This window comes from Carcharodon carcharias, chromosome 20 (assembly GCF_017639515.1).
Source record: "Carcharodon carcharias isolate sCarCar2 chromosome 20, sCarCar2.pri, whole genome shotgun sequence".
Taxonomy (NCBI): Eukaryota; Metazoa; Chordata; class Chondrichthyes; order Lamniformes; family Lamnidae; genus Carcharodon; species Carcharodon carcharias.
In genome coordinates this window covers 34378122-34391602 of record NC_054486.1, presented here as the reverse complement: position 1 = coordinate 34391602, position 13481 = coordinate 34378122, and the positions used below count along the sequence as shown (strand labels likewise).

At 41.2% G+C, this 13481-nt stretch overlaps 1 protein-coding gene across 16 annotated transcripts in view; it reads left to right on the top strand.

Annotated features, from left to right (window-relative positions):
• LOC121292797 (coiled-coil domain-containing protein 9-like) overlaps positions 1–13481 on the top strand; it is a 272485-nt gene that overhangs the window by 103368 nt on the left and 155636 nt on the right. For all 16 annotated transcript variants that reach the window (XM_041215198.1, XM_041215205.1, XM_041215202.1 and 13 more), the window contains one exon: positions 5329–5412. In XM_041215198.1, coding sequence (XP_041071132.1) covers positions 5329–5412 — 84 coding nt within the window. The remainder of the gene's footprint in view (positions 1–5328; positions 5413–13481) is intronic.

Below are 13481 nucleotides of genomic sequence, written 5' to 3'. Positions count from 1 at the left end.
AAATTGATCCCCCCATCTTCCTATTTCTTACTTTGAAAATGTTTGACAATGGGAATAATCCACAGATTGCTACCTTCTAGTTCTACTTTTAATTTTCTCCCTCGTTTCAGAAAATCTGACCATAGGACTTCAATAACTCTGTCATTGGTATCAATATGTGCCACAACTTCTCATGCACTCCCTTCTCCATGCAGAATATTCTGCACCCTCTCTGATGTCCTTTACCTTTGCACTGGGGAGGCAATGCACCATGTGGGACTCCCAGTGACATTTAGAGAAATGCCTTTCCAATCCCGCAACTATGAAATCTCCTCGAACAATTGCATTTCTACTCTTTGCTGTTCCCTCCTGTGATCCATGAGAATGTGCTACATAAATGCAAAGTATTTAGTTATTCCTTCAATGCTTATCTACAAGAACTGAAATTGGATCGAAGAGTTTTTCACCTGCATATTGTAACAACTGCAAATTTCCCTTGAACCTTTTTAATTCAGGCTTCATTTGCCTTTCTTTTTCAAAGTTGATCTGTGTTTTACTTAAAACCATCATAATTGTTGATCTGGAAGAATTGTAATAGAAAGCGACTGTTACTCCTAGGATTTGTTTCCACTGAATGATCAGCATTATTCCCGTTTTAGTGGTTAATTCACAGTTTCCAAAGAGGTGGGGGAAGAAGTGTTTCTTTGTTCTTAGCCTCAGTTTCCTTCACCATGGCTGAAAAAACTACTTAATAATAATCTTCTGTACTTGTGTCAATATTAAAAATCACTGTTTTGTAAATAAATCTGTCCTACAACTTTATTTGTCTGTTACATTCATCGTCCAGCAAGAAATTAAATAGACCATAACATTGGATTAATTTTTGTCAGCAAGGTATAGCAGCAGATTATTAAAGGTGCTGTGTTTTCTTTACGGCAGTATTTTCTCCCTCTACCCCTCTCATGTCTAAATCACTATTCTTCCATTATTCCTCTCTCTTCATCCTAATATTTCTAAGAAATAGATGTATTAAAACGATCGACGAACTTGAATATATGGTGGCTTGTATATAAACTAAGATGGTTGATAAATAATACTACTAGAATCTTTGAGTAAAGCTAGGTGGTCGTGCACCTTCAATGCGTAGGTATAGAACTACGTTGGAGCAGCATAGGAGCATGTCTGACCTCTTGAAACATGGACTGTTTGTGATGGGTAGGATATCCACAGGGAAAGAAGACAGAAGTAATCTTGTGGGTGAGAAGGGAAGGAAAAATAGGCCTTTGTAGAATATAGTGTTACTTATCTAGTTTGGTTGATGTGTTGAATTCTGTTTTTTTTGATGCAGTGAAATGCTTGTGAGTAACAGCACTGCACTTTGGAAAGCCTGAATTGAGTGTTTGAAGCCACAAGAGGGAGCATGGGATCTTTGTATTGCTAACCATTACCTCCTGAGATAAAGTTAATCTGTGAGTCATGAGTCCCTTGCACTTGGAAAGGATGGGGAATAGAGGGGAGGTTGGCTTCCTAAAAGAGGAAAAATATTACTGGTATTTAGAGCTATGATTTACAAGACCCGTTGGAATTTATCTGCAGTTGGATCGGTGATGAATGAGTCTTTTCTTTAGCAAAAAGTTGGCTGGGTGGCGACCTCACTGATTTCAGTGGGATGGTGGCAATGCTAAAATGGGCTCGGGACCCTTGGGTTTAAGGCCAGTAGATTAGCCAGTGTCCCTGCTCCTGACTGTATTCTAGCAATCCCTGCTGAAGTGTGCTGCAGATGTCAAATCAAATCCAGATTGCTTTTAATTACCCAGCGTTCACTGTCGAGATTCATTTGTGGATAATTGCTACTTGTTGGAAGGTGCATACTGTTCTTAGAACCATAGCCCAGAAAGAGCAACAATCAAATTGTTTAGAGAGTTATGCTGTGCTGTTAGTGCATTTGTCAGTTTCTCAATCTCTAGCCCCACATAGGGTTTTAAAGGAAATAAAAGCAGAAAATGGTGGAAATACTCAGCAGGTCAGGCAGCACCCTTGGAGAGAGAGTGAGTGTTAGCATTTCAATTCGATGACCCTTCATAGGTTTTAAAGGAAAACCTTTCAAGCAAAACCCTGAAAGCCTATGGGTCTCAATGCCTGGTTTGTTGTGAATGGTTAATATGCTTGAATTCTAACATGAAGGTTTGTTGTGGGAGTGGACTGAAATTCTGCAAGCTGAAGCAGACATTCAGAAGCTGCCATGTTATGTGGATTGATGTGTTGCTTGATAGGAATGGACATTGCAACTTTCCAGCTCCTGTTCCTGAAGGAAACTGGTTGCTGAAGCTGTTAGCAAAACATCAGTTATGCTCATTGATGGCTGAGCAAATTAATTGCGGCACTTCATTCTGCACAGTGTATGTATGACTAACCATCTGCAAGCGTTTTAAAGTCTCAGCTCAGAGATGTTGCCAAACCTAACAATTTTATAGCAAGATTGACATTTGTCCTACAGCTGCTGCCGCTTCAAATGAACAGCAAGGCCAACAGGAGGCTTAGAAGAATCTGGCTGTTTGGTAGTACAGAACTTGAGTATTACTGAAAAAAGAGATATGTCAAAGTTTTTCATCTTGCACTCATCAGAACACTTCACAATAATACCAATATAAGGGGAAAACAACAATTACTGCATGTGAAGATAGTGCTGATTGGTTGGCAAGTGGACTCTGGTAAAGGCATTACCATGGAGAATGCACCAGTGATGGTGACTGGCAGTTAACTGCCAAGCATTCTTTGAAATTTAAACCAGGCAGCTTGACCCTGATTGGTCAAGGCATTGTCCTGATGAATGGGTCAGCGAATGGTTGTTATTTACTTTGTTTAGCTGAAACAGGCGCAATGTGTGTACACGTTCATTCTGTCTGCAAAGAACAGGGTCCTGTGTATTAATATATGTAGCTTCCAGTACACGCAAATACGCTACACTGCGAGCCTGGCTGACAATCTTAAATTGGTTTTCAGCGTAATTCCTAGCACACTGAGGATTATTTAACAAATGTTGTCCGATTGTGGAATCACATCTAATGTTGGACACTTTTGAGTTTTGAAAGCATGGGTTGGTTGGGTACGGTTTGTACCTTGCCTGTTGCAAACATGGTTGGGACATGCAGTTTGATACAAACTGCCAGTCTTGGGGATGTACGGCCTATATACTTAGCATCATACTGGCACTGAAACTCATATATCACATTACTCATTTGTGTGATAGGCAGAATGTCTTTTTGGCTTGACAGTATAAATTGTTGTTTTCCCCTTTATATTGGTATTCTTGCGAAGTGTCTGATGTGTGCAAGACGAAAAGCTTTGACATATCTTTTTTCAGCAATACTCAAATCTGGTTGTTGCCATTTTCAGTTAAGGAAATCTGCCATGTCAAAGCAAGTAACATCATACTAGTTTACTGTTCTGTTACATACTCCCATCAAAACAATCCAAAATCCCTAAGTTGTTATAATTACATAATATAGTAAATCAGTTTCCTGAACATGAAATTGCTGTGGAAGCAATCTCTGAAGCTTCTGAAACAAGTGACTTTTTTTGATGGGGGCCTTAATTATCCAGGTATTTTTAAAAATTTATTCACAGGATGTGGGCTTCGCTGGCTGGGCCAGCATTTATTGTCCATCCCTAATTGCCTTTGAGAAGGTGGTGGTGAGCTGCTGCATTGAACTCCATGTGATGTAGGTACACACACACTGCTGTTAGGAAGGGAGTTCCAGGGTTTTGACCCAGTCATCATGAAGGAATGGCCATATAGTTCCAACTCAGGATGGTGTGTGGCTTGGAGGGGAACTTCCAGGCAGTGGTGTTCCCATGCATCTGCTGCCCTTGTCCTTCAACGTGGCAGTGGTAAGGTTTGGAAGGTGCTGTTGAAGGAGAGTTGGTGAGTTGCTGTGGGTTCTTGTCATGGTACAATCTGCTGCTACTGTGCACCAGTGGTGGATAGAGTGAATATTTAAGGTGGTGGATGGGGTGCCAATCAAGCAATCTACTTTGTCCTGGATGGTGTTGAGCTTGAGTGTTGGAGCTGCACTCATCTAGGCAAGTGGAGATTATTCCATCACATTCCTGACTTGTGCCTTGTAGATGGTGGACTGGCTTTGGGGAACCAGGAGGTGAGTCATTCACTGCAGAATTCCCAACCTCTGACCTCTGAATTTAGTAGCATGCTGGCATATCATCTGATGTGATGAAAATGGAAGTGGAAGGTTTTGTTGAACTGATATAAGACTGGCTCCTAACTCAGTATGTCAAAGAGGTGTCCAGGTTTGATCATGTACTAGTCCTGGGCTGTCAATCCAGATGACATCCTTCCTAAGGATCCTTAAGGAAAAGAAAGCTATGTGAGTCCATTGCCCACATCTTTAATAACTCGCTGGCGGGGAGTGTTCCTTAGACTACAAGCAGGCTAACAAAGTTCTGATTTTTAATTTTTCATGTTATGCCTTTCAAATATGTGCAAATTTAAATATCATTGCAATGAGTATCGAGTGTGATTTGACCTATGGATGTTGTAAAATTCTTTTGTTTTCTCCTGAGATTCATTTCTACATGACCACATCTAGTGAAATTTGAACAACTCTGCTTTGTTTATATCTTAACACCTTAAATTCTTAACACTTTTCTCTTGGTAAATCCTTTTTTACCCGCAGTTATAAGTTTCCCTGTATATGTAGATTCTGTGCTGTTATTCCTACACAACTTGGGCTTTATATACCCCAAACCAGGAAGCAACTTGTCCATTTTATGTTCCCAAACATGCCATTCGTTTGCACACATTGGAATGTTCTTCCTTCATGAAAGTGTATTTAGTTCACTTAATTATAGTGAGCATCAATATTTGCTGGACCTGCTTGAAATATTTTTTTCTCTTCTGCTGATGTTGAGTCATCTTCTGTAAAGTTACACACTCCACAACTGGATTAGTCACCTTTGACACTTACACAAGTAGCTTTAGCTTGCCAACTGCTCAAAATTCATTTATATTTCATGGTCATTTATTTCTGACGGTATGATTTTTTAAAAACTATTTTCCATTAGTTTTATTGCAATCCTATTCTCAGAAATTGGATGTTTCCAAAACGTGTTCCTGTGATGATTTAATGTTGGCATTAAAAGGCTATTCACAATTTTCCCGTGGAGGGTTTGAGGCAGTTAATGGCAATGAGATAAACAATGTCAGCACTTTGTTTTGAGTTTTGGCTATTGAGGCTAGTTGATGAACAGAATATATGGTCAGCCTATTTGAGATTGGCTACAACGTTAAATATGTTCCTAACCAACCATGTGTTTGCTTTTAAAACCCAGGAGTGGGAGGAAAGGAGAAAGCAAAACATTGAAAAGATGAATGAAGAAATGGAAAAAATAGCTGAATATGAACGTAGCCAACAGGTAAGAATGTTTACATCTTTTATGTCTCTGCCATTTTATCCTCTTTTCCTGCCACATACCAAAAATGTCAGATTTGATCAAGTGCCAAATGTATATGCATATATAGACATATATGTGTGTGTGTTCTTTAAGTAAAAAAAATTTTAATATGAACAAACAAAATTTCAAAAATTATATCAAAACCCTCCATATTCTGTATAAAGCATTACACTGTGGGGTGCCCCTCCTCTGCATCCCTAATAATTTCTTTATACATACATTTCTTTTTGTAAAATAACCAGAGTTGATGACTTGCAACCACCCATTTAATTTGAGAGATTTCCTTTCTCTCCAGCTTTTTTTTTCAAGCTAGCAAAGTCAATCTGTAACCTTTTCTCTCTTTCACTTTTCGTACTGTGTACTTCATTTCGCAATGAATAATATTCAATTGGTATATTATCTTTACTATGTCCCTTGTACAGAATCTCACTTAAAGTATTTGACAAATAGAAACCTATACCCACTTGCTTCACAAGAGCCAGAGTACTTCTAACAACCCTTTTTAATTTCTTAGTTTTTCAAGCTAAAGAATGGCATTTTCCATTTTCATCCATCAGAAATGTTATGAAACCAGCTGCACTCAAATACCCATTAGAAAGATTAGCATGTGAAGCATTATTAACAATGACTAGTTTCATATTCTTTGAGTCATCTAAGAATGGGAACTTAAGTTCTCATTTTTCCAGATTTAATTTTTTTTATTTGTTCTGATAAACATTCTCTCTACTTCAGGGTGTTTCATCGTAAAACGTCACTCCAGCATATCAAAACTAGCATCTGATTTCGTCTGAGTGCCCAAACAGTTTAATTGACCAGTCAAGCTTCACAAATGCTCTGTCTCTTCTTTAAGTATAACAACATCATTCTGTGATGACCTAACTCAAATAACTGGATTGGGAGTAACACTCTCTAAATAGGATTGTTGATTTAAAGTTATTCAATACCTACTCTGCTTAAGATCTAAACCAACATATATTAACGCCTCACAAGTCTCTCAATTTTAAATTCCAGTCTAACCTTATTAATAGTACATTTCTAAAATTTCACAGAAATCATCAACACACATCATGAAGATGCTGGAAAGGTCCCCTATATGATGCCAATAAAACATTGCAGGATCTGCTTTTAGTGGAATGCAACCTATTTTCAGCAAAACAGGTCTCACTGAAAAAGTTAATTTCCTTTGTTTCCCTTCTGCATCAGCTGCCTTCTTGGATGCTTTCAGAAACACTTCTTCTTGAAAGTATTGTCCTGCAGAAAGGCAGCTTTTATGTTGATTGATTTGCATTCCCATGAATATGTAGCACACAGAGCTAAAAGGATTTTCCAGATTACTTCTCCAGCTGTGGGAGAGACCTTTCTGACATCTGTATCACCAAAACAAAAACAGAATTACCTGGAAAAACTCAGCAGGTCTGGCAGCATCGGCGGAGAAGAAAAGAGTTGACGTTTCGAGTCCTCATGACCCTTCGACAGAACTTGAGTTCGAGTCCAAGAAAGAGCTGAAATATAAGCTGGTTTAAGGTGTGTGTGTGGGGGGCGGAGAGATAGAGAGACAGAGAGGTGGAGGGGGGTGGTGTGGTTGTAGGGACAAACAAGCAGTGATAGAAGCAGATCATCAAAAGATGTCAACGACAATAGTACAATAGAACACATAGGTGTTAAAGTTAAAGTTGGTGATATTATCTAAACGAATGTGCTAATTAAGAATGGATGGTAGGGCACTCAAGGTATAGCTCTAGTGGGGTTTTTTTTATAATGGAAATAGGTGGGAAAAGGAAAATCTTTATAATTTATTGGGAAAAAAAAAGGAAGGGGGAAACAGAAAGGGGGTGGGGATGGGGGAGGGAGCTCACGACCTAAAGTTGTTGAATTCAATATTCAGTCCGGAAGGCTGTAAAGTCCCTAGTCGGAAGATGAGGTGTTGTTCCTCCAGTTTGCGTTGGGCTTCACTGGAACAATGCAGCAAACCAAGGACAGACATGTGGGCAAGAGAGCAGGGTGGAGTGTTAAAATGGCAAGCGACAGGGAGGTTTGGGTCATTCTTGCGGACAGACCGCAGGTGTTTTGCAAAGCGGTCGCCCAGTTTACGTTTGGTCTCTCCAATGTAGAGGAGACCACATTGGGAGCAACGAATGCAGTAGACTAAGTTGGGGGAAATGCAAGTGAAATGCTGCTTCACTTGAAAGGAGTGTTTGGGTCCTTGGACGGTGAGGAGAGAGGAAGTGAAGGGACAGGTGTTGCATCTTTTGCGTGGGCATGGAGTTGTGCCATAGGAGGGGGTTGAGGAGTAGGGGGTGATGGAGGAGTGGACCAGGGTGTCCCGGAGGGAGCGATCCCTACGGAATGCCGATAAGGGGGGTGAAGGGAAGATGTGTTTGGTGGTGGCATCATGCTGGAGTTGGCAGAAATGGCGGAGGATGATCCTTTGAATGCGGAGGCTGGTGGGGTGATAAGTGAGGACAAGGGGGACCCTATCATGTTTCTGGGAGGGAGGAGAAGGCGTGAGGGCGGATGCGCGGGAGATGGGCCAGACACGGTTGAGGGCCCTGTCAACGACCGTGGGTGGAAAACCTCGGTTAAGGAAGAAGGAGGACATGTCAGAGGAACTGTTTTTGAATGTAGCATCATCGGAACAGATGCGACGGAGTTGAAGGAACTGAGAGAATGGGATGGAGTCCTTACAGGAAGCGGGGTGTGAGGAGCTGTAGTCGAGATAGCTGTGGGAGTCGGTGGGTTTGTAATGGATATTGGTGGACAGTCTATCACCAGAGATTGAGACAGAGAGGTCAAGGAAGGGAAGGGAAGTGTCAGAGATGGACCACGTGAAAATGATGGAGGGGTGGAGATTGGAAGCAAAATTAATAAATTTTTCCAAGTCCTGACGAGAGCATGAAGCAGCACCGAAGTAATCATCGATGTACCGGAGAAAGAGTTGTGGAAGGGGGCCGGAGTAGGACTGCAACAAGGAATGTTCCACATACCCCATAAAGAGACAGGCATAGCTGGGGCCCATGCGGGTACCCATAGCCACACCTTTTATTTGGAGGAAGTGAGAGGAGTTGAAGGAGAAATTGTTCAGCGTGAGAACAAATTCAGCCGGACGGAGGAGAGTAGTGGTGGATGGGGATTGTTCGGGCCTCTGTTCGAGGAAGAAGCTAAGGGCCCTCAGACCATCCTGGTTGGGGATGGAGGTGTAGAGGGATTGGACGTCCATGGTGAAGAGGAAGCGGTTGGGGCCAGGGAACTGGAAATTGTTGATGTGACGTAAGGTGTCAGAGGAATCACGGATGTAGGTGGGAAGGGACTGGACAAGGGGAGAGAGAAGGGAGTCAAGATAACGAGAAATGAGTTCTGTGGGGCAGGAGCAAGCTGAGACGATCGGTCTACCGGGGCAGTTCTGTTTGTGGATCTGTATCACCAAGTTCTTCAAAAATCTAGCAACTGGCCTTGCTTTAGCTTTAAATCCAATCTGCAAAGACTTTTCTCAGTACAAATCCACCTATGCGACAAAGCTGCTAGCCCCTTATAGAGTACTTCAGAATAAACCCCAAACTCTTTTCAACTATCCAATTCACATTATTTTTTCCTCTCTTATCAGATTATTCTTCAGTTTAGTCTTCTGGATCTTCACCTTCTCCCCACCCCTACCTGTGGAGGAGCAGGTTGAGATCCTTAAATAGCTCTTAATTGGCTACATATGGACCTCATATGGCATTGGGACAGGAAGGACAGCTTCTACCTTCTCTGTCACTGACTTAGTGTTTGTGGGGAAGAGAGTCGGGAAGGTGACGAGTTCACGTGATTATATGGCTGATCTGATTTGTGGCCTTAATTCCACGCACATTTTCCTGTATGCTCTGCATAACCTTTGCTCCCTATAAATTCAACCTTGAATATATTCAATTACTAATCCACCACTGCCCCTGGAGTAGCGAATTCCAAAGATTAATGACCCTCGGAAGAAATTCCTCCTTATCTCCTTCTTAAATAGGGGACCCCTGAATCCTAAGTGGCCAACACATTTATACATTTATGGCCTCCCTTGTCCCCCTTCACCCCACCCTGTTAAACGAAATCCAACAATCCTACGCTAAAAAATGCTAGACCTCCATCCCTAGAAATCCAAGTTTACTTATAAAAAGTCTAAACACCCCGCATTAAAAATTGATACTCCCGTACTAAATGTCGAATCATTCACAGACAAGTAAAATACCCCTATTTAGCTACATGCATCTTTATTGCATAACCTACTACAAGTTATATTTTCTACTGGAAACATTTATAGATTCCAGAGAGGAAAAGTTGGAAAAGACCCAGCAACAGCTGTGGAGATTGCAGTGTGCAACTTAACCATGCCCATTCCTTCTAATAGAAACTTTGTGCTGCCTTTTAATTTAAATGACTGGCTTTCATCAACTCTATGATCTCAGAAAATCTGGCTGGCTCTGAGGCATCATACAAGATCATTCAAAACAGAATTTAATTCAGGATATTTGGTGTATTATAAAAGGCCCTGGTAAGGCATGGCAATACTTGGCAATCAAGCTGTTAAGGTTAATTTTTCATGATTAATCAGGATTAATTACAAAATCTTGGACATTGAGCAGCTCATAGAAGTAAATAAGGAACCTTGCACTTCAAATGCTCGTGTGTTTTGAGATGAAGGCCCTGATGAACAGAATACAGCAGACCATGGGCTGGATAGTGTTAATGTGAGTGATCATAAAACACAGGATGGAGCTATTACATCCAATGGCCAGCTGCCTAGAGTGGTCACTCAGGTGACATATACTACAGAGGGGCCAGGAAATGATTAGGACGGCAAATAGAATGTTGTTGTTTATTGCAAGGGGAATGGAATATAAAAGTAGGGATGTTTTGTGACAGTTGCGCAGGGCATTGGTGAGACCACATCTCGAGTAAGGTGTACAGTTTTGGCCTCCTTATTTATAGTTGTTTAGTAGTATAGTACTTAAGCACTGCTGAAAAGAGAGACATTTTCTATCGAGGCTGTTTGTCTTGCACTCATCAGGACAATTCACAAGAAAATACCAATGTCGGGGAAACAACATATTTATACTGTATGAGAAGAGAGTACTTCCCCTTGTGGGAGAGACTAGAACTAGGGGACACAGTTTAAAAATAAGGAGTCTCCCATTTAAGGCAGAGATGGGAAAAAACATTTCTCTCGGAGGGTCGTGAATCTTTGCAATACTCTCCATCAAAGAGGAGTGGAGGCAGGGTCAATGAATATTTTTAAGGTAGAGGTATAAAGATTCTTCACTAACAAGGGAGTCAAAAGTTATCGGAGTAGACGGCATGTGGAGTTGAGACCACAACCAGATCAGTCATGATCTTATTGAATGGCAGAGCAGGCTCGAGGGCTGAATGTCCTACACCTGCTCCTAATTTGTACGCTTGTATGTTTTTACGGGTCAAGCGAATGAAGGGATGCGACAATTGTGGTATGCCCGGGAAACATTACTGGCAAGTTTAAACATTGGTTGAATATTCAGGATGGTGGCCAAGATGCAAGGTCCACGGATTGGCAGAATGGACTGAAAGAGTGGAGAATACAACAGTGCAGTCCAAGTTCTGATATTGTGTTCAGGAGTGATTCTTGTGTCAAAAAACAATTACATAGAGGAGAAAGAGCCTCTGATAGTGCTAGAGGGGATCTCACATTTGTAGTCCCGACAGACACATAAGTGCAAGTACAAGCTATAGATTGAATAGATTAGGTAGTGAAATAAAGGCCTTGGAGCAGGCCGCCAAGTAAAACACGGCAAGCTGGCTGCAAACAAGGGTGGGATCCCTCTTGTCAGGGCATGGAGGACCTGACCAGTGACGAGGGCCACTTCTGCAGGAAGACCCTGCCACCTTCCACGCTGTTCACCACCTCCTACCCCCAATCACTGGGACCTGCCTGACAGACCCCAGTGAGACTGCCCCACTTAACAGGATTCCAGGGCCTTCATGCTGTTCCTTTGTCTTGTACTTTTTGAAGTCCCAGCAGTGGCCACTTCTCCGGATGGCATGGTGGGACTGTAGAGCTGCGGCCTCTGATTGACTGGCAGCTCTTGGAGACGGGCTCCTCGTGCTGAAGGCCTGGGAACTCTGGGAGACAGGCAGGTATGTAACTGCCTGTTTGGGATTTAATCCCATTGGGCTCTGGGAGATGATCGTGGCAGGATTGCCACAGGCTCTCTGACCAGTGGACTGCCACAGTCATTAAATAAATTCCCATCCCCAGAGTGTGTGAAACATTTCCTTTCTGCTACTTAGCAAAATCTAAGTGCATTCTTTATATGTACTAACAGGAAATATTATTCTTGTGTAGCAAAAGGAATATTAATTTTCCAATGTTGCATAATTGTTGGAGCAGCTTATGAGAATCTTCTAAGCCTTGTATATGCAAGTGGCACTTGATCCTTCACCTAATGATGTTCTGTATTGGTATGAAGAGGTGAAAACTTCAGTTAAATTGTAATAGAAGAAAGATTGGGCACACTTGCATTTATATAGTGCCTTTCTCAGAAGCCTTGAACCTATTGATGAGGCTTCACCTACAGTGATGATGTTCTGTTGGAAACCCTGATGTTTTTTGCATGGAAGAATCTCAAGCAGGAATAAGAGTAACCAGTTGATCTGTTGATGTTGGTTGAAGGAGATGTGCTGACTGGGATACTCCCTAGATCTTTGTGCTATGTGATCATTAACATCCACATGAACAATTGGGACAGGTAGATGGTATCTTGATTTAACATTTCTTAAGAATGACAGCTGACATGACAGCATTCCGCCACTACAGTGTACGTCAACTTAAATAAGGTGCTTAAATGGTAGCATGTGACTAAAGTAGATTGCTGCTTAACTCAGGAACTAAAGAAATACTTGCATTTATACAATGCCTTTCATGACCTCAAGGACATCCCAAAGTGCTTTATGGCCAATTAAGCACCATTGAAGAGTAGTCACTGTTGTAATGTAGGAAACAACAGCAACCAAATTGCATACAAAAAGCTCCCATCAAAAAAATGTAATAATGACAAGTTGATCAGTTTGGGTGATGTTGGCCAGGATGCTGGCGAGAACTCCCTGTTCATCTTGAAAATAATGCATGAGATCATTTGCGTCCACCTGAGAGAGAAGACAGGGCCTTCTTTCAACGTTTCATCCAAAGGACACCACTTATGACAGTGCAGCACTTGCAACCTGGTAGTGCTGCCTGGATTATATGTTCAGGTATCTAGTGTGATTCGAACCCACAAACTTCTGACTGAGGCAAAAGCGTTACCGACTAAGCAGTGGCTGAATGAATAAGATTGCTCATTTACCCCAACCCAGAAAAAAACTGTTTATGTATCCTCGGCCATTTGCTGTCTCAAACCAAATTGCTCATGCTGCATTATAACTTTTGCATTAAGAAGTGCAAGTAGCCAGGCTTTTTCATCTGTTTGCTGACTTCTGTTTTCTCCTATCATTCTTGTACTATGAAGAAAAACTGGGTAGCTTTACAATAAAATCAGAAGTATAAAAATGTTTTGTATCTTCATTAAAGTATCGATGTTTTCTCCTACAACTGATAACTGGGAATAGTGTCACCAACAGCATTAATATTATTTTCAGTCAGGAATAATGTTGGATTATTGCCAGGTTTCAAATGCCCTGCCTTTTTAACTCTAGTGGCATGGAACTGATGTTGGGGGCTACCTAATGCATGCTTTCTCTTGCACAAGGAGGAGGTGAGTACAAATAGAACTGATTTTAATTCTCTGTGTCTCAAAATTATATTTTATTACTGGATCAGTCTCTTGGCATTCAGAAGGATTTACAACTCAGTTTTTTGCTGCCATAAATGGGAGAAGCATTTCACTTTTAGTAAATTTTTAATCAAACACACTGGCAATAATATACCTGTTCCTACACAAGGGAAAAATTACCCATTAGACATAGTTTTACTTGCTAGAATTTTGTGAATATTACTCTTTATAATTTTTTAAACATTAAAAATACAGAAATGAAGA